Source organism: Herpailurus yagouaroundi, unplaced genomic scaffold, assembly GCF_014898765.1.
Source record: "Herpailurus yagouaroundi ecotype Mexico unplaced genomic scaffold, PumYag 139, whole genome shotgun sequence".
Taxonomy (NCBI): Eukaryota; Metazoa; Chordata; class Mammalia; order Carnivora; family Felidae; genus Herpailurus; species Herpailurus yagouaroundi.
In genome coordinates, this window is record NW_024412394.1 from 12,939,019 (window position 1) to 12,957,061 (window position 18,043).

Below are 18,043 nucleotides of genomic sequence, written 5' to 3' on the forward strand. Positions count from 1 at the left end.
ATCCAAAGCACTTGTATATCAAAGCAAATTTCCCCATAAGCAATAATGGAACGCAGACAATTCCTTCCACAACCTAAAAATACTCACACAAAAATGATTACAATACTGTAATATAATACAAAATAATAAAGAAGATACATAATAGAAAGAGAAATAAACAGCACTTACCTTTGAAAACCTTCCTGGAGGGTGTGAGGGAGATAAGAGAGAGGAGGGTTACTGTGTAGGAGATCTTTCACTATCACTAATGGAATCACTGCTGTCTATTGGCTCAGTGGAATCTTTCCCATTTTGTGCAACTTTAGCAAGGAACCTATCTAATGATGTTGGTTTTGCCTCCCTTTGAGGCTTTCGCAGAAATGTGACATTGCCTTGTCCTTAAACAGATTCACTGCTCTCACTGCTACAGCCTTATTCGGGTGGTGCTTTCCTACAGAATTTTGCACTGTTTCTCACATTTTACACATCTCCCTAATCTCATTTGAAGTGAGGGATTCAATTCCCCTGCAGACGAGGCGGAGATATAGACTTCTTATAAAATCTTGCAATTTTGGCCACTCGCATACCTTGTACATACTTCTTGATGATTTCCTTCTTAACTTCCACAGCAATCATCTCCTTCTTACCGCCTTTCTTTTCAACCTTTTTCTGCATGGGGGCCATCGTATACACTCACACGGATGTTGACTGTGGTACAGTGTTAATAAACTCTTGTCATATACCGTATTTAATGTAACTGGCAGTAAGAGGAAAGGGTCTATATCTGCAGGCAGCCTGACCTAGAATGAAGCAAAGCATTCGTCAGCTTCCTCTTGAATGGAAAAGCAAAGGACTGTCCATAGGTGTTTTGAAGTGACAAAAAATACATTAGTGCCAGGTGTGGGCGCCTTCCAACGTTCCGAAAAATCACTGGTTTCTGCCAAACACCGCAGCCTGAGACCAAGCATCTGGGCATCCCACAATCTCACAGCGAGAGAGAAAAGAACCATTGGCTCAGTGGTGATCTTGTGACATTCGGCATCCTGTACTACCACTCGGATTGTAAGACATCGCTCCTTTATCAAGTTAAAACTTATTAGAAATGTTTGCTCATCTTGCGGAACACTCGCAGAACAAGTTACTCACAATCCAAGGTTTTACTGTATGCGGGAAAGAGAATTAATATATATAAATGCACACATACATACATAACATGAATAACCAAGAAGAACTGAGAAATATTGGTCACGTGGGTGGGTTGAAAGACAAGAGAGAGGAGGGTTATTATTGCAAGCCTTTGACTCTTGGTTTTGGCTCAGGTCATGATCTCATGGTCCATGAGTTCAAGCCCGGCATTGGGCTCCATGCTGTGGGTGCAGAGCCTGCTTGGAATTCTCTCTCTCCCTCTTTCTCTGTCCCTCTCCTGCTTGCTCATGTGCTCTTTTTTCTCTGTCTGTCTCTTTTTCTCTCAAAATAAATAACTACATTTTTAAAAAAGATTGAGGAGTAATATCCCAAACACCAAGAATAATGCCTGATGCACGAAGGCGTTCGACAAATATCTCATTTTTTCCCATCACTCCCAGATGCCAGATCACCATTCTGTCCTCCCCACTGTATTGCCTCCTCACAAGAATTGCTTTGAGAACAAAGTCTATATAGGTTTGTTGTTATCAACTTCTTTAGAATTGGAGGGAGGCAGAAGAAAATCAAATCATGGTGTTCTGAGCAGAGGTCAACAGTAAGCAGTGAATATACAATGGAGTGACAAAGCGGCCCAGCCAACCCTTGAACTTGTGGTCACTGAGCATCTCTTATATATCCTGAGTTTAGTTAGGGTGGGGATTGTGGGGAATAAGTTTAGGAATTCCCTGAACTTGCACCAATGGGTTAAGAAGGTTTAGGCTGAAAGCATCTGAGATTAGGTAAACAGAGCAGAAGCGCCCCCAACATAGTACAAAAGCAGAAAGCTGCTTTCACAGGAAGGAAGGTCCAGAATAGGTAAACAGGTAGACAGGGCCATAGACCTCAGTAGGGTGAAACTGACTGGAGTAGGGCTAATTAGCAAAAGTAAGGTGCCTTGTGGACCCATGCTCTGTCTTACCCCTAGGCAAGCTAAGATAAACAGAAGGCTCTCCTTGTGCCTGTGGTAAACAAGCATCGGCCCAGTGCCAGGATTTTGTTTTGTATTGACCCAAACCCCTATCACAGGATATCTTCAAAACCGCCTTTCTCTCACACACATGAGTTAATGTTCGTGGTTTCATGGTCTCTTTCTGCACGTCCGTCATGTTTGTAGGCCTTCTGATCCTAATAAAAATAGAGCAAGGACCCTTACTTGGGGCTCTTGTCTTCTCCCAGACATTACATCCTCTCTCACATTTTAATTCTGTGTCCGCTCTCTTGCTGGACAAGAGAGAACTTCAGGCTCAAAGTCTGTGACGGGGGAGATGGTAAGAGATGCATTAAAACACAGTGGCTGTGTGAATTAATCAAATCACATAATGTCAACGGATCGCAACATTCTCATCTCTAAATGAATTTTTGAATCACGATTTCTAAAGTCCCTTCCTGATCTAAAAATGGCTTCTATGGAGAAGATACTCAACGGCAGTCACTTCAGCCAGAAATGCTCGTCCCAGTGCTTGAGCCAGTGTGACCAAAGGTCAATGTCTGGCCCATAGATGTTGCCGGGTGGCCTCTGTGTCCTATCACAATATAAGCAAGTGACCCTTGAGGATAGATTATTGACATTCACCCCAGATGAAGGCATTCATTCAGTCATAATTTAAAAAAAAAATTAAAATTTTGACAGAAATAGCACACAAAGCTTTATAAACATAAGATGAAGATAAATTCTGATCTTGCAACAATATCAATTCTTTGTACACTGCAAGAAGTAGACTCTGCTAATGGAATACTGAATTTGTGTAGTAAATGCTTTCAACATGGTCTGTCTTTTACTTTGGACTCTCAGCTCGAAGAAGAAAGGAACATGAGTCTTGTTCTCCACAGAGCCTAGTACAGGATATAAGGCATTCAGTAAACACATGTGGGAAGAAAGGTAGCAGAGAAATGATAGGAGGAAGAAAAAAAAAAGAATGAAAGAGGGGGGAAGAGAAAGAGAGGGAGGGGGAGAGAGATAAAGAGGGGGAGGAAGAAGACAGGAAGGAAGGAAGGAAAGGAGGGAGGGAGAGAGCGAAAAGGGAGACAGGAAGACCAGCATCATCATAAAGATAGGAGATGCTAGAGTAAGGGATCAAAAACGAGGAGGCCATGAGAAATTGACTGAAGGCTTTCTCCTTCCTCCACCCTGTTAGCAGGTGCTTTATCAATTATTTCATCTACACATCTTTTGTTGCCGTATGAGAAAAGTGTTAAAACTTCCTTTTATTGGTGAGAATTGAGTTTCAGCAAATTTAAGGGTCTTGCGCAAGATCTCAAGCTGGTTCTGAGAGTGCGGGGTGCACGTCATCTACGCCACCCCGCGGTGGTCACCGGGCAGCGTGTTTCCTTCACAGTGCTCTGTGGACTGGCAATCTGTTTTTCCATTTTCATGCATTTGGATGAAATGCCACTTGAAGAGAAGCTGTCAAGGACCACACTCAGACTACAGAAGCAGGCCAGGACGGCTGACCAGCTTCAGTGGAAGCAAAGGGGCAGTCCCCTTTCCTCCAGCAAGCACCTCCTCCCGGAGGCCTACCTTGATTGACAGGCTTTACTGAGGAAGGAGGGGCCAGTTTCCATGGTGTGAACAAAACAAACCTCTGGCCCCTAAGACGCCTGCCCGTGCTGGGTGCCTCAGCTCTCAAGCAAGAGAGTAAGTATTTTTATATTACTCCTGACTTCAGCTTTTTACACCTATTATGGATCATTCATATTATTAGAACTTGTATTTACTGGCTACTTCTTTACATTTGGGCGCCTATACCAGAAAGACAGAAATTCAGGTGCACTTCATGAAATTTATGAAGATTCATGTGAAGGAAAGTTTGCTAAATTTCAGTAGTCAGTTGCAGGCTAGTGAATTGGACGTTTTCTACAGTTTTTTTTTTTTTTTTTTTAAAGAAAGCCTCTAGCAGTATCATTTATTTTTTAATTTATTTTTTAAAAATTTTAATGCTTATTTATTTTGGGGGGGGGAGGGGCAGAGAGAGGGCGACACAGAATCGGAAGCAGACTCCAGGCTCTGAGTTGTCAACACAGAGCCAGGCAGGGCTCAAACCCACGGACCATGAGATCATGACCTGAACTGAAGTCGGAGGCTTAACTGACTGAGCCACCCAGGCGCCCTCTCATTTATTGTTTTTAAACAGCTTCATTGAGCTGTAATTCACATACCATAAAATTCATTTATTTATAGTACATAATTCAGTGGTTTTTAATATATTCAAAGTTATGAAAGCATCACTTGCCCCTGCCTAATTTTAGAATGTTTCATCACCCCCCCAAAGAAATCCTATCCCCATTAGTAGTCACTTCCTACCCCCGCCTCCTCCCAGTTCAGGCAATCAATAATCTACTCTCTATCTCTGTGGATTTGCCTATCCTGGACACTTCACATAATTGGAATCTTACAATGTGTGGTCTCTTGCGCCTGGCTTCTTTCATTTAGCGTGTTTTCAAGGTCCGTTCGTGTCGTATCAGGTGTCAGTACTTTATTCCTTTCCTTTGTCAAATAATGTTACATCGTATGAACTCCCACATTTTATTCATGCATTCACCTACTAAGGGACATTTGCGTTGTTTCCACTCTTGGCTATTATGAATAATGCTGCTGGAAACGTGCGTGTAACAAGTTTTTGGGTGGATATATATTTTCATTTCTGTAGGTGCATAGCTAAGTGTGGCGTTACAGGTCATATGATAAGTCTATGTTTAACTTTTTGAAGCACTGCCAAACTGTCTTCCAAAGCAGCTGCCCCATTTTATATCCCTACCACATCTGTGAGGGGTTCAATTTCCCCACAGCCTCAGTGACACTTGACATTGTCTGTCTTTTTGATTACAGTTATTCTAGAGGGGGTGAGTGGTGCTTCAGTATGGTTTTCATTTGCATTTCCTTCGTGACTATTGACGTTGAGCATTTTTTTCAGGTGCTTATTATTTTGTGCGTATCTTCATGTTGCCTATTCTTCTGGAGAAACTTCTGTTTATATTCCTTGACGATTGTTAATGGAGCTTTCTTTTTTTGTTGTTGAATTGTAAGAGTTCTGTATTCTGGATACAAATCTCTTATCAGATATATAATTTTCAAATATTTTCTCCCATTCCATATTTGCTTTTATACTTTTCCTAAGGTATTGTTTGTAGAAAAAAAGTTTCTAATTTTGATAAAATTCAATTTATCTGTTTGTTCTCTTTTGTTTCTTGTGCTTTTGCCATCCTGTCTGTGAACCGTTTCATTGTCTGACCGAAAGTAATGAAGATTTGCTCCCATGTTTTCTTCTAAGTGTTTTAGTTTTAGGTCTTCTATAAGTCTGCAATTCATTTTAAGTTAAGTTTTGTGTGTGGCATGAGGGAAAGGATTAACTGAATTCTTGAGTATGTGAACACTCAAGCATTCACTGTGTCAGTGTCTCTGTGTCACTGTGACCCAACTGTGTCAGCACCATTTGGAAAGACTATGATTTTCCTGGCACCTTTGCTGAAAACCAAATGACCATAATGTAAGCGTTTATTTCTGGACTCCCAATTATGTCCCTTTTCTCTCTCTGTATCTATTTCTATGCCACACAGTGTACTTTGTATCACACTTTTTTGGTTACTGTGTCTTTATAGTAAGTTTAGAAATCGGGAAGTTTGAGTCCTCCTACTGTGGTCTTTTGCAAGATGGTTTGGCCTATTCTGAGCCCTTTGTATTTCCATATGAAGTTTTAGGATCACTTCATCAATTTCTCTGCAAATAAATGTAGCTACTCATTGGACACTTCTACTTGAATTGCAGCTTCTCTGTGGGAAGTTGTGGAATTTCCTTGGTATGAACACAAACGTGACCCCGATGGAGTTGATTTAAGCCCAAACCTGGTTAAAGGTTGGCGTGAAATGTAAGCAGAGGCTTCCAGACAACTGATTCTAAAAATGGTTTGGTTTTTGTGACACCTGCAGGTCGGAAAGCCTCCAGCACTTGTTCACTATTTGATTTATCATCGATCAAATCTTCCGGTGTAAGGGTTTTCTTACTAAAACAAGCCAAAAAGAGGAAACACATCCCATGCCATCTTCTCTTACCTAACATATACTGAGCGCTCACTTCATGCAAAAAGGCACGTCCTTGTCCGACACATCTAATGACTCTGAAGCACTTCAGGCCGAGGCCGGGGCATCTATTTTTTAAAACTCACCAGTAATTTTCACGTAGTCCTTCAGTGAGGAACAACAGCCGCATCCTTACTGCTTCTCCCTTACTTCAAGTCTCTCCCCTGCCTTGTAGCCAGAGACATTGCTACTCAGTGCGGTCTATGAACTGGTAGTTGTCGTGTTGACTTGCTACCAATGCAGGCTCTCAGGTCTCCTCCTAGACCTACTGAATCAGAATCTGCATTTTAACAAGATCCCAGATGCTTTATATGGACCAGAGGTTGGTAAACTACGGTCTACGGGCCAAGTGTGGCTCGCTCCATGTTTTCAGGCATGCGGTCACCACTTATGATGGTGGCTCTCGGGGGGCAAGCACGGTGAGCTTTGGAGAGCTAACTGCTCCCTAGTCTGTTCTTAGCACTTGTCCGCTGAGCTCACGGCTGTGCCTAGTCCCTGCCCAGGACCCTGCTGGTCAGCACCTACACTTTGGGGACTCTGCTGTCAGCAGTGAGCAATAGGAATGGTCCAGCCAAGTTACCTTGCCTCCCACCAGCTGTCAACTTGAACTGATTGGGCTGTTGGAGAGGAGAGAGGGCATGCTGGGATCTGGGCATCACTGGAGTAAAGGGCAAGTGACCATCCTTTCAGCCAGACCCCTCCTCCCCGGGCTGGTTGCTCTTGGCCCTGAGAATGTCTCCAGCTGAGCGTGACTGGGCACAAAGGACGCTCACCCACCACCACCGATCCTTCCCCTCCCAGGATGGCCCGCCTCTGGCAAGAGGTTTTCTCTTGTTGCATAATAGTTAGGTAACGTTAAATAATAGCCTTGAGTTTTGCCTCTTGGCCTATAAAGGCTAAGAAGTTTCCTATCCAGCCCTTTATTGGAAACATTTGTGGATCCATGGTCTGTACGTCAAAGTGAGAGCCACTTGCTCTTTGCAGAATGTGCCTCCCTCCCCACTCCAGATGAGCTGTTGCCTGGGCTGGATCTTCCACTACGGCCATGCCCGAGAAGACTCTTACTCATCCTTTTGGGACTTGGCTTAGGTCACTTTTGGAAAAAAGTCCCTTTCACTTCCTAGTCCTGGGGAAATGTCCTTTCCTTCTGTCCCCAGAAAAATCACTGCCATTATAACATTTAGGACATTGCATGTTAATTATGTTACGCACTTCTCTCCCCCTCTAGGGCTGTCCTCATATTTCCGTCTACATCAGGAGGTCTGATATGAGGCTCAATAATTCACAGTTCTAATAAATTCCTAGGTGCTGCTGCTGCTGGGCCACAGTGTGTCTGGCTGACTCCAAATTCTTCTTGAGATCTCAACTGAAATGTTGGGATCAAAGAGACATTCTCGCTGGCCCCACCGCAAGTGGCTCTCTCCTCATTCTTTAATTCCATCCCAACCCCTGGGGCGCCTGGGTGGCCCAGTTGGCTAAGCGTCGGACTTCGGCTCAAGTCATGATCTCACAGTTTGTGGGTTTGAGCCCCGTGTCAGGCTCTGTGCTGACGGCTCAGAGCCTGGAGCCTGCTTCGGATTCTGTGTCTCCCTCTCTCTCTGCCCCTTCCCCACTTGTAGTCTGCCTCTCTCTCTCTCTCTCAAAAATAAGTAAACATTTAAAAAATGTCTATCCCAATCCTTATTTTGTTTATATCTGTAATTCCCAAACTTGTTGGTCTCAGGACTCCGTTACCTTATTATTTACCTTATTAGAAATTAAAACTGAGAAAAAATTTAAATGTTTATTAAGTCACTTACAAAAATCATAATAAGCCTAATATACAATAACAAAAATATTTTTATGAAAAATAATTACATTTTCTAAAGCAAAAGAAATGAGAAGAGTAACATTGTTTATGTATGTATGTATGTATGTATGTATGTATGTATGTGTTTATGTAGTTGAATCCCTATAATATGTGGCTTAATAGAAGATAGGTGGGTTCTTAGATCTTCTGTATTCAGTTTGTTGTTTTGGCTGAAATATTGAAAGAAAATCTGGTTCTACATATATTGGAAAAGGGAAGAGTATTTTGTAGCCTTTTCAGATAACTGCGGATATTCCCTGATACTATGCCCAAACTGACACATGGCTGTGCTTTTTAGTGACTTGGAATCTGAAACAACCTCAGTGTATTTTTTGTCCTCTGTCTCACTAAAATCCACAGGTCTATCTTGAATGGGTCTCTTTACTCATGCATGATTTTGTAACATCATCCACTTGTCATTTGGAAGACATCAGTTCAGGGAGTTATGCAGACTTCCCAAATGTTGACACATTTTGTTACAGAATCTTTTAAAATAACTTTTGTGAAGTCATGCAATTAAGGGTCAACATGCATAGTTCTTACTACTTTAGTTTCTTGGTTGAAACTACCTTTTCGTTTTTTTGTTTTTTTTTGTTTTTAATATTTATTTATTTTTGAGACAGAGACAGAGCATGAACAGGGGAAGGGCAGAGAAAGAGGGAGACACAGAATCTGAAGCAGCTCCAGGCTCCGAGCTGTCAGCACAGAGCCGACGCGGGGCTCGAACTCACGAACTGTGAGATCATGACCTGAGCTGAAGTCGGACGCTTAACCGTCTGAGCCACCCAGGTGCCCCCCTTTTCGTTTGTTTTTGACTCTACGTGTGTGATGCCACTGCCTGGCTTCATGCTGAGGCAACAGCAGCTTTGTACCTCATTGCTTTTCAACCCTCAGGGCAAATGTCGGCACAGTGAACAAGGCCAATGGCATTTTCACATTAGAATGAAAATAGTTTTGACTTCATGCATCCCCTGAAAGAGTCTTAGAGATTCCTAAGCATCTGTAGACTATAGTTTGAGAACTGTCGGTTTCTGCATTGATGTTGTAGATAACTTGTAGCTGTGTTGTTTGCATGTTTACATCTACTCCATCTGAATTGGTGTGCCAATAGTATTAACTTTCTCTGGAGTCCCTTCTCTGCATTCAGTCAGTAGACTTTTCACATAGATTGTCATTGTACCCTCACAACAACTCCGGCAAGTTGTCTCCAGGTTATAGATGAGAAAGCCAAGGCGCAGAATCACACAACTAATTCAGAATCGCACTACCAGCCCTTTGGAACGGGAACTGGAGATAGCACTGGAAAGTGGTTTGAGGCCAAATAGAAAATGCCAGCCCATGAATTCAGCCTGTATGCCTGGAGGCAGAGGGGAGCGTCGATAGATTTTAGGTAAGGGACTGGCATGTACTAACCATGGTGGCTGAGATCCAAATACACCCTCAGCAGCGCACACACATGCAAATTTGTGAGCTGAGAAAGAAAGTAAATGGTAAAGAATCCCGTGGAATCACTTACTGAGAAGAAAGAGCTGTAGAGAACTTCCTAAAGGGCATGTTCCCCCCGCCCCCCCATTATTTCAGTCATGGAATCGACCAAAATGTCAGACATGACAAAGCTCCACCAAGCTGTGGCTGTTGGGGATTACAGTTTCGTGAAAAAGATTTTGAAGAAAGGTCTCTGTGACCCAAACTACAAGGATGTGGACTGGAATGACCGAACTCCACTTCACTGGGCTGCAATCAAAGGTGAGTGGGCAGTGCCTGGGTAGAATCTATCTTTTTGTGAAGTGACCAGTCTGTGTGGGGTAGTAGAAAGAACATTTCTTGAGAGCCAAATGGAACATTTCAACCCTGGCACTGCCACTTACTGGTTGTAGCACCTTCAGCAAATTATTTAATGTCTCTGGGCCTTAAGTGAGTTATCTACATAATGGAAACTGATGCTACCTTGGAATCTTGTGGTGAGGGTTCACTAAGATAATGGATGTACAGTGCCCAGCCCATAACTTGCTCTCAATTGATATTAGTCTTCTGCCCTCTTGACCTCCAACAAGAAAGGGAACATCATTGCCGAGGTCGGACGGGGACTCTGCCTTGTTCATCGCTATAACCCCCATGCCTCACATGGCTCGGTTACAGAATTCACCGAGGATAGTAGCAAAAGCAGCCAATGGGCCTATCAAGGCCTTCAGCAATGGAACACCATGGAAGGATGTCAAGTAAGAGAGTGTTCCGTTTGCTTTTTAAAATTTTGTTTTGACTTCTATATGGAGAATGGATTGGCAGGAAGCAAGACTGGATGCAGAGAAATCAGTTGGTAGAATTTTGCAGAAACTTAAGTACAAGGTGATGGTAGCTATAATGAAGCACCTTTTAGTGAACATTGGCTTTATGCTGGGCACTGTGCTGTATACATTATGTCTGTGATTTCATTCGTACTTCACAAGAACTCACTGAGGGAGGTGATAATATTTTTAATTGCCAAATGAGGAAACTGAGCCTCACACCTTCGTTTCTCGTCCGGGATGCCGTAGTTAGCAGCTGTTATTTACTGGCAGGTATGAGCCCACATCCGTCGTCCCCAAAAGCCTGGGCTCTTGACTGGTGCTAACTATAAAGTCGGTGGGACTTAAAATATTTTTTATTGAGGTGTAATTAATATACAGCATTATATCAGTTTCAGATGCACAACAACACAGTGACTAAACTTTTTTATGCGTTGCGAAATGAGCACCACAGTAACTGAAGTTAAAATCTGTCACCATTTGTAGTTACCAAAAAGCTTTCTTCTGGTAAGTTTTAGGATCTGCTCTCTTGTCAGCTTTCCAATCTGCAACACAGTCTCATTAGCTATAGTCACCCTGTGGTACGTTGCATCGTCGGGACTTACTTATTTTATAATGATGTTTGTGCCTTTTGCCGGGCTTTACTCGTTTCTCCGGCCCCTCACCCCCCACCTCTGGCACCCACCAGTTTGTTCACTGAACCAGTGATATTGGTGTGTTTGTGTGTGTGTGTGAGGTTTCTGTTGTTGCTGTTGTTGTTGTAGATTCCGTGTCCAAGTGAGATCCTAAAGTATTTCTTTTTCTCTGGCTTATTTCCACTCAGCGTAGTGCCCTCAAGGCCCATCCCTGTTGTTGCAAAATGTTTGTTTTTCAATCACCATTGACACTGCCAAAAGCTGAGTGAGCCTGACCAGTGCCCTACAGGCATGAATACAGCGCCTTAGGAGGGAAAGCAAGATTCCTAGGAAGGGATTGGGGGGAAGGGAATGCCCTGGAGGGAGGGAGTAGAGGGAATAGTTGGAGCGCCCAGGCCTCTGGTAGGAGCAAGGTTCATGGGGTGAAAGTGGGGCACTGAGTCCCTGGTAAGAAAGGGAGGGCGGAAGGAGAGGGAGGGTGAGGAGGGGCTTCCCAGCAAATGTCTTCCCTTCTTTTGGACAACCTAGGCTAGTTCTGGCCTCCGCGGGGGCAGAGACATTTTAATCTTAACCTCCTCCCGTTTCTTCCCGTTACATCTAAGGGCATGTGGAGGTGATGCAGCTCCTTATAGAATACGGAGCCAGGCCCTGCCTTGTGACTGATGTGGGCTGGACCCCGGCTCATTTTGCAGCTGAGTCAGGCCATGTGAGTGTGCTCAAAATTCTCCATGCATTGCATGCGGCCATCGACGCCCCCGACTTCTTTGGAGACACGCCGAAGAGGATCGCACAGATCTATGGGCAGACCGCCTGTGTGGCGTTTCTGGAGAAGTAAGTTTCCTTTATTTCCGGCTAGAGAAGTGGCAGAGAAACAGGAGCCTGTGATCAAGATATCTGCCAACTCAGTGGTCTCGGCTCCGTCCAAGGGAATGAGCAAATTCAGCTAACAGTTGTCTGAGTTGTTTTTATGAACTTTTCACAGAAATGACTAGTTTGGGTGGAAGGGACATTGCTGCAGATTATGTGACATCTATTGTTTTTGTATTATACCAAAATTATAGTTATTTTAATGATACATATTTATAATAATGTTAACAACATCTCATTGTTATAATTACTATTTTAGATTGTACAAAAATTATCTCAGATAAGAGAGGTGAGACACCAAGTTTGCCAATGGGGCGTGGGACAAGATTCATGCAGCCCCTGCAGATTCCTGAAAGGTATTCATACTAGCTCTGTGACCTTGGGCAAGTTAAGCCACCTTGCTGGCTCAGTTTTCGTATTAAAAATGAACCTGGTGAATTAGGCTATCAGCTGTAAGGTCCCTTCTACCTTTTAAAATTGCTGTTCGCCTATGAATCTTCTATTCTCACACTCACCAAACATAAGGACTCTTCTAGCACTTGTTAATCTTTTCTCTCACCCACACATTCAAATGGAATTAAGTGTCAGTTACGCACGTGACAGTTACAGCTTCGGGAGGCATGGAAATAACGTTTAGGAATTTATGATCCGGTTGGGTTAATCAGTAGTTCGTACACGAGGCAGTAAAGTAACAGAATGAGGGTGGCGTTGCCTGAAAACCAAAATGAGATGCGTAGCAAATCTGACTCCAGGGCAGGGCAGTTCATGGTGGGGAGGGGGGATGACCGTGAAATCACCTTCTAAGAACTTGAAGATAAAGTTATCTTCTGTAAAGTAAAATAGTAGCTTACAATGAGGTTAGATATCTGTAGAAGTAACCAAAGAGACCTTCTCTTAAGAAGGTGTTCCACAGTAAAAAAGACTCAAGCAGTGCCTGGGTGGTTCAGTCTGTGAAACCCCCGGCTCTTGATTTTGGCTCAGGTCATGATCCCAGGGTTGTGGGGTCAAGCCCCGTGTTGGGCTCCGTGCTGAGCACAAAGCCTGCTTGGGATGCTCTCTCTCCTTTTCTCTCTGCCCTCTGCCACATGTACACATGCACGTGCTCGGTCTCTCTTTCTGTATCTCAAAAATAAATAAATAAATATCATGATTGAGGTGATTTGGAGGTTAAAGAGACAGAACCTTGAGTCCTGACTCGAAGGCCCTTCTCCCCAATCCTGCATCATCCCCTACATTCAGTGAGTGTCATCCATTGTGGACCTCAGCATCTGCAGCATTGTTCTCTGAACTTTTAAAAACTCTTAACATATCACTATGTGAGCGTGGTGCCCTCTCTTCGTTTTGCCAGTTCCTGGATCACCACACGGGGATTTGAATGCATCAAGACCTCTCCTCATTCAGCTTCTTCTTTCCCTCCCGATCCGTCGCCTGCCTGAAGGTTCCACGATCTTCCGTCTATCTGCCATCTGGACGCCATGATTCACTGCTTCTTCCACTCTGTTCCCATGATTCTTAAGTTTCCAACCGTTTGTCCTTCTGTACCATATGACCCAGCATTCCCGCCCTTGAGTCAGTGTCTGTCTTCTCCACTCCTGTGCCTGTTCTGGTGGAGAAAAGCCCACAACGACGTACACAGGCACCATCAGAAATTCTGGGATTCTGAGCCCTCGGAACAGTTGGACTATCCCTTCTTGTCCTGCTCCTTCATTGACGACTCACGTCCCCATCGTACTTCCACCTGTTCCTCAGGCAGTAGGCTTTCCCCTTCATAGAGAAGATTGAAGCCAAGAGCATATGTATTTCAACCTCCTACACCTACATGTGGTATATACACCACATCTGTTCCTTCTTACCTTCCTGTCTGTCCTTCTGGGAGAAGTGTTATCTCTCCATATAGGCCCTGACCCAAATCTTTGTACCTCCTACAAGGCCATCGTTCCCATACTCTCTGTTGCATCTTTTATCCTCTCTTCTGTCTTTTTGGCTTTTTTTCTACTCCTTCCCTTCAGTCCTCATTGGCCTTGGAACCTGTTCAAATAGATCTTCCTGAACAAACACACAAACGATTAGAGGTCCTTCTGCTGTCTGCTGTTTCTTTTCTCTTCCTGCATTTCTGTGCTACTTGAATGTTAATCTGTGTAATCGTCTCTCCTTCCTCACCCACCTTTGCGCTTCTGCCCCACTGTTGTATGAATCAATGCTCATCCGGGGAGGTCCTTGTTGCTAAATGAGTGACCTCTTATCAGTTCTCATCTCCCTTAATTTGGTATTTGACTGCCCTTCTCTTTTGGCATGTCTCCTTGGATGACTTTTTATCCTCTCTGATGCTACTCCCTTCTATTTCCCCTTGTACCTATCTGATCATTTCTTCTCATGACTCTCTTGGGCTCTGATTCTCGCTGGCCTTTTAGATGCTGAAATTCCTCAGCATCTTATCCTTGGCTGTCCTCTGCTGAACCTCTCTGCATAATCTCATCCCCTTCCTAGTGACCCGTGGGTGGGTAAGCATGATACATGAGCCCAGCATCACTGAAGTGGAGGATGGGTGGTTCCTCCAAAGAGGGGGGGGGGGGGGGGGGTGCTATTACCAGGAAAAGTGGGCCTGCAGGGCTGAGCCGACAAAAACAACAACGATCAGCCACATCACGTGTAAGTCATGTTTAGGTATCATCATCTTCCATGTGGAACTTCCCTTTTGACAGTTGAAAGGGGTTAGAGAGAAGGAATCCTGGTTAAGAGGAAATTAATCGGGACCTTGAAAGATAGCTAAGGCCTGACTAATGCAGAAGGGAGAAAGAGTCTTGATTTGGAGAGAAGGGCAGCAAGTTGGAAGTATGCAGAGGTTGTGCAGACGTGTGAGGGAGTGGAGGGGGAGTGAAAGGATGAGTGGCCTGGCTGAGTACACCACTCATGCTAGAGAGAAGTGGAGAATACGGTTGGGTGGGTGGGTGACCATTATGGGATGGGCGAGCAGATGAGTGTGAACTCATCCAGGCATTGAGGAGAGGTAACAGATGCTCTAGCAAAGTCCCTTCTGGAGGGGAAGAGACAGCAGGGGTGGTATGCAGCGAGGATTGGAGGCACTCAGACCGTAAGTAGGGAGGTCACTGAGGAGTTTCTTAATGCCTCATGTTGCAAGTAGGTGATCTCCTGGGCTAGGATGACGAAAAGAAAGGATATAAGAGAATTTCAGAAAAAGCCTAGACAGTACTTGACAACTTGCTGAATATCCTAGGGGTCCTAGTGAAATAATTCAACTTTTGATTCGGCTTCCTCTAAGCCGTGCATTCAACAAATATTTTGGAGCCCTACCTACCATGCCCATTGCTTTGAACTCGATACCACAAAGGATTTAAAGATAAATCAGATACAGTGTTGGATGTCAAGTTCCCTGTGTGAGAGGAGAGATACTTGTTTACATAAATAGTGCTACTATGGGATAGAAGGTGGCAAAGCCCAAAAAGAGCAGGGCAGAGGAAGGATGTTATGTGGTCTAAATACAGAGCGGTCACTTCTTGTTGTTAAGGGGACAAGCAGGTTTGCTATCTCCTTATCGAACTGTGCTGTTTATAAAACTTTGTACCTGAACTACTTCAAATGATACTGTTGTCTGCTTTCCTTCGTCCATGTGTGTATGATGACCTATTTACCCATTCCTCTCTTACCTCTTCTATTGTTCCGTATCTATCACCTATCTATATATCGTGTAAGTATTCTTTTCACAAATCCTTCTATATACAAATAATCATATGTGATTATGAGTACTTTTCTTTCTGTTTTAAATGTTTCCATATTTTAAATTCTTATACAACAAGGGTGCCTGAGCGGCTCAGACCGTTAAGCACCAACTTTGGCTCAGGTCATGATCTCTCAGTTCGTGGGTTCTAGCCCTGCGTGGGGCTCTGTGCTGACAGCTGAGCCCGGAGCCTGCTTCGGATTCTGCGTTTCCCTCTCCATCTGTCCCTCTCACAATTGCACTCTCACTCTTTCAAAAATAAGTAAACATTAAAAATTTTTTTAATAAAAAAATAAAATCTTATGCAACAAATGTACATGGTTTTATAATTAAGGAAAAAATACAAGGGAAAAAGAAACGAAGGAAAACAGCATCCTAGTAATATGCTGGTGGCTCTGTGAATGTGAGTCCTTCAGCATTAGCAGTGTCGTCTTCACGCTAAGCGCCCTTCCTTCTATGAACTTCCCACTCTGGGTATGCCATTTTTCTCCACCTCAGTAGCTTCTTTAGTGTCCGAGGTCCCGAAGCGTACACTTGGAGATGCTGGAGCTCGGCCCCCTTCTTTCTCTCCGGGACTCCTGAGGTGGCCAGGCTGTGTGCAGAGGGCTGGAAGAGACACCCACGTCGATGTCAGCCCAGGGTCTCCCATCCGGGTACTGAGAGCCGCCATCTTGCCCACACAGGCTGTCCCAGCCGGGTACTGAGAGCCGCCATCTTGCCCACACAGGCTCTCCCATCTGGGTACTGAGAGCTGCCATTTTGCCCTTCTCCAGGGCCGAGCCCGAGTGCCAGGACCATCGCCGCTCTGCCAGGCAGAAGGGGCTGCCTCTGGACCAGAGGGACGAAGACTGGGATGCCAAGAAAAGGGAGCTGGAGCTGTCTCTTCCCTCCTCGAATCAAAAAACTAATAAGAAAAAGATTAAAAAAATCCGAGGCCCCACCAGGCTGAGCCATCCCAAGGAGAGGAGAATGTGAGGACAGCGTTGGTGGCTCTGGCACCCATGTTTTCGGCGGAAATAGCTTTCCCTGGCACCAGACTAGGAGTGGTTAGATCTGTGCTGTCTTTACATGATTCTAGAGAACATTCCGTAAGACCATTCTGTAGACCCGCCTTCTACCGGCAGCTCATGACCTGTCATTCAACCCAAAGCCTTGCTGGGTGTTCCCTACAGGAGCTGCTGCCTCCTTGCTGATCCAAGCTGTCCTCAAGTATTGCCAGGAAGGGACAAGTGTTAGCTGCTTGTGTTTGGCCACGAGTCCTTTGCACTGTCAGCACCCCGCGACCCACTATATGCAATTATTGAGTTACAGGGGGCAAAGAAAAAGCTCTCCCTAAGGAAACTGGATTGTTTCAATGAAAAAGAAAGTAACAATACAATCCCAATAATTTCCAACCTACTCAGTTCAGTTAATCTATGGAAAAAAAAAAAAAAAGGTATTTGTTATCACGTAAACCAAGCAAGGAGGTGAACAAATGTAGCTCCCAGTTTCCAGCTTTTTTTTTTTTTTTTTTTCTTTGCAGAGTAGGGGCTCACAATCTCAGCATGGTCATTTTGATCCATGATCACTTTCACATAAGAAAAACGGTGTGGGTGATGGACCAACTCAGTGAGCGATAACCGGAAACCCCGACAAGAATTCATTTCATCCCACATAAGAAATGAGAGGTAGCAAGGATAGCGGACCATGTGAATACAGCTGTATTTGTGCAATGTGTATTTTAGGGAATCTGAACACAGATCAGGTATTTCCAATGAAAATATTGCATCCAAATTGAGATCTGCTCTAACTGTAAATTATATATCAGTATTTGAATACTTAGAAAAAATGTAAAACAGCTCATTAATGTTATTGATTACATGGTGAAATGATAATATGTTAGATGTTGAGTTAAATAAAACGTATTACTAACATGAATTTTATCTTTTTCCATCCACTTTTTGAAACACCTGGCTGCCAGTGGGGTGCCTGGGTGACTCAGTCCGTTAAGCGTCTGACTCTTGATTTTGTCTCTGGCCTCAGGTCACGATCTCATGGCACGTGAGTTCAGTTGGAGCCCTGCATCCGGCTCCGTGCTGACAGCACACAGCCTGCTTGGGATCCTCTCCCACCTCCCTTCCTTCTCTCCCCACCCCGTGCGTGTTCTCTTTCTCTCTCAAAAATAAATAAAAGCTGAAAAGAAAAAAAGAAAATATGTGACTGCTAGAATGTTTAAAATTCCAGGGGCGCCTGGGTGGCGCAGTCGGTTAAGCGTCCGACTTCAGCCAGGTCACGATCTCGCGGTCCGTGAGTTCGAGCCCCGCGTCAGGCTCTGGGCTGATGGCTCGGAGCCTGGAGCCTGTTTCCGATTCTGTGTCTCCCTCTCTCTCTGCCCCTCCCCCGTTCATGCTCTGTCTCTCTCTGTCCCAAAAATAAAATAAAAACCTTGAAAAAA

General features: G+C 44.2%; 1 protein-coding gene across 4 annotated transcripts; it reads left to right on the top strand.

The window, feature by feature from the left end:
• Nucleotides 1-9,467: 9,467 nt before the first annotated feature.
• On the top strand, nucleotides 9,468-17,526 carry ANKRD66 (ankyrin repeat domain 66). Of its 4 annotated transcripts, none has more exons than XM_040473696.1 (4): nucleotides 9,471-9,832; nucleotides 11,609-11,837; nucleotides 16,383-16,580; nucleotides 17,132-17,526. In XM_040473696.1, the coding sequence occupies exons 1-4, from the start codon at nucleotides 9,670-9,672 to the stop codon at nucleotides 17,226-17,228; spliced, it is 687 nt and encodes a 228-aa protein (XP_040329630.1). In that variant the 5' UTR covers nucleotides 9,471-9,669; the 3' UTR covers nucleotides 17,229-17,526. The 4 variants fall into 4 exon arrangements, with proteins under 4 accessions (XP_040329631.1, XP_040329630.1, XP_040329632.1 ...); XM_040473698.1 differs by lacking the exon at nucleotides 9,471-9,832 and adding an exon at nucleotides 11,190-11,453; XM_040473699.1 differs by lacking the exon at nucleotides 9,471-9,832 and adding an exon at nucleotides 12,133-12,229 and having other exon boundaries at nucleotides 11,729-11,837.
• The last annotated feature ends 517 nt before the right edge of the window (nucleotides 17,527-18,043 follow it).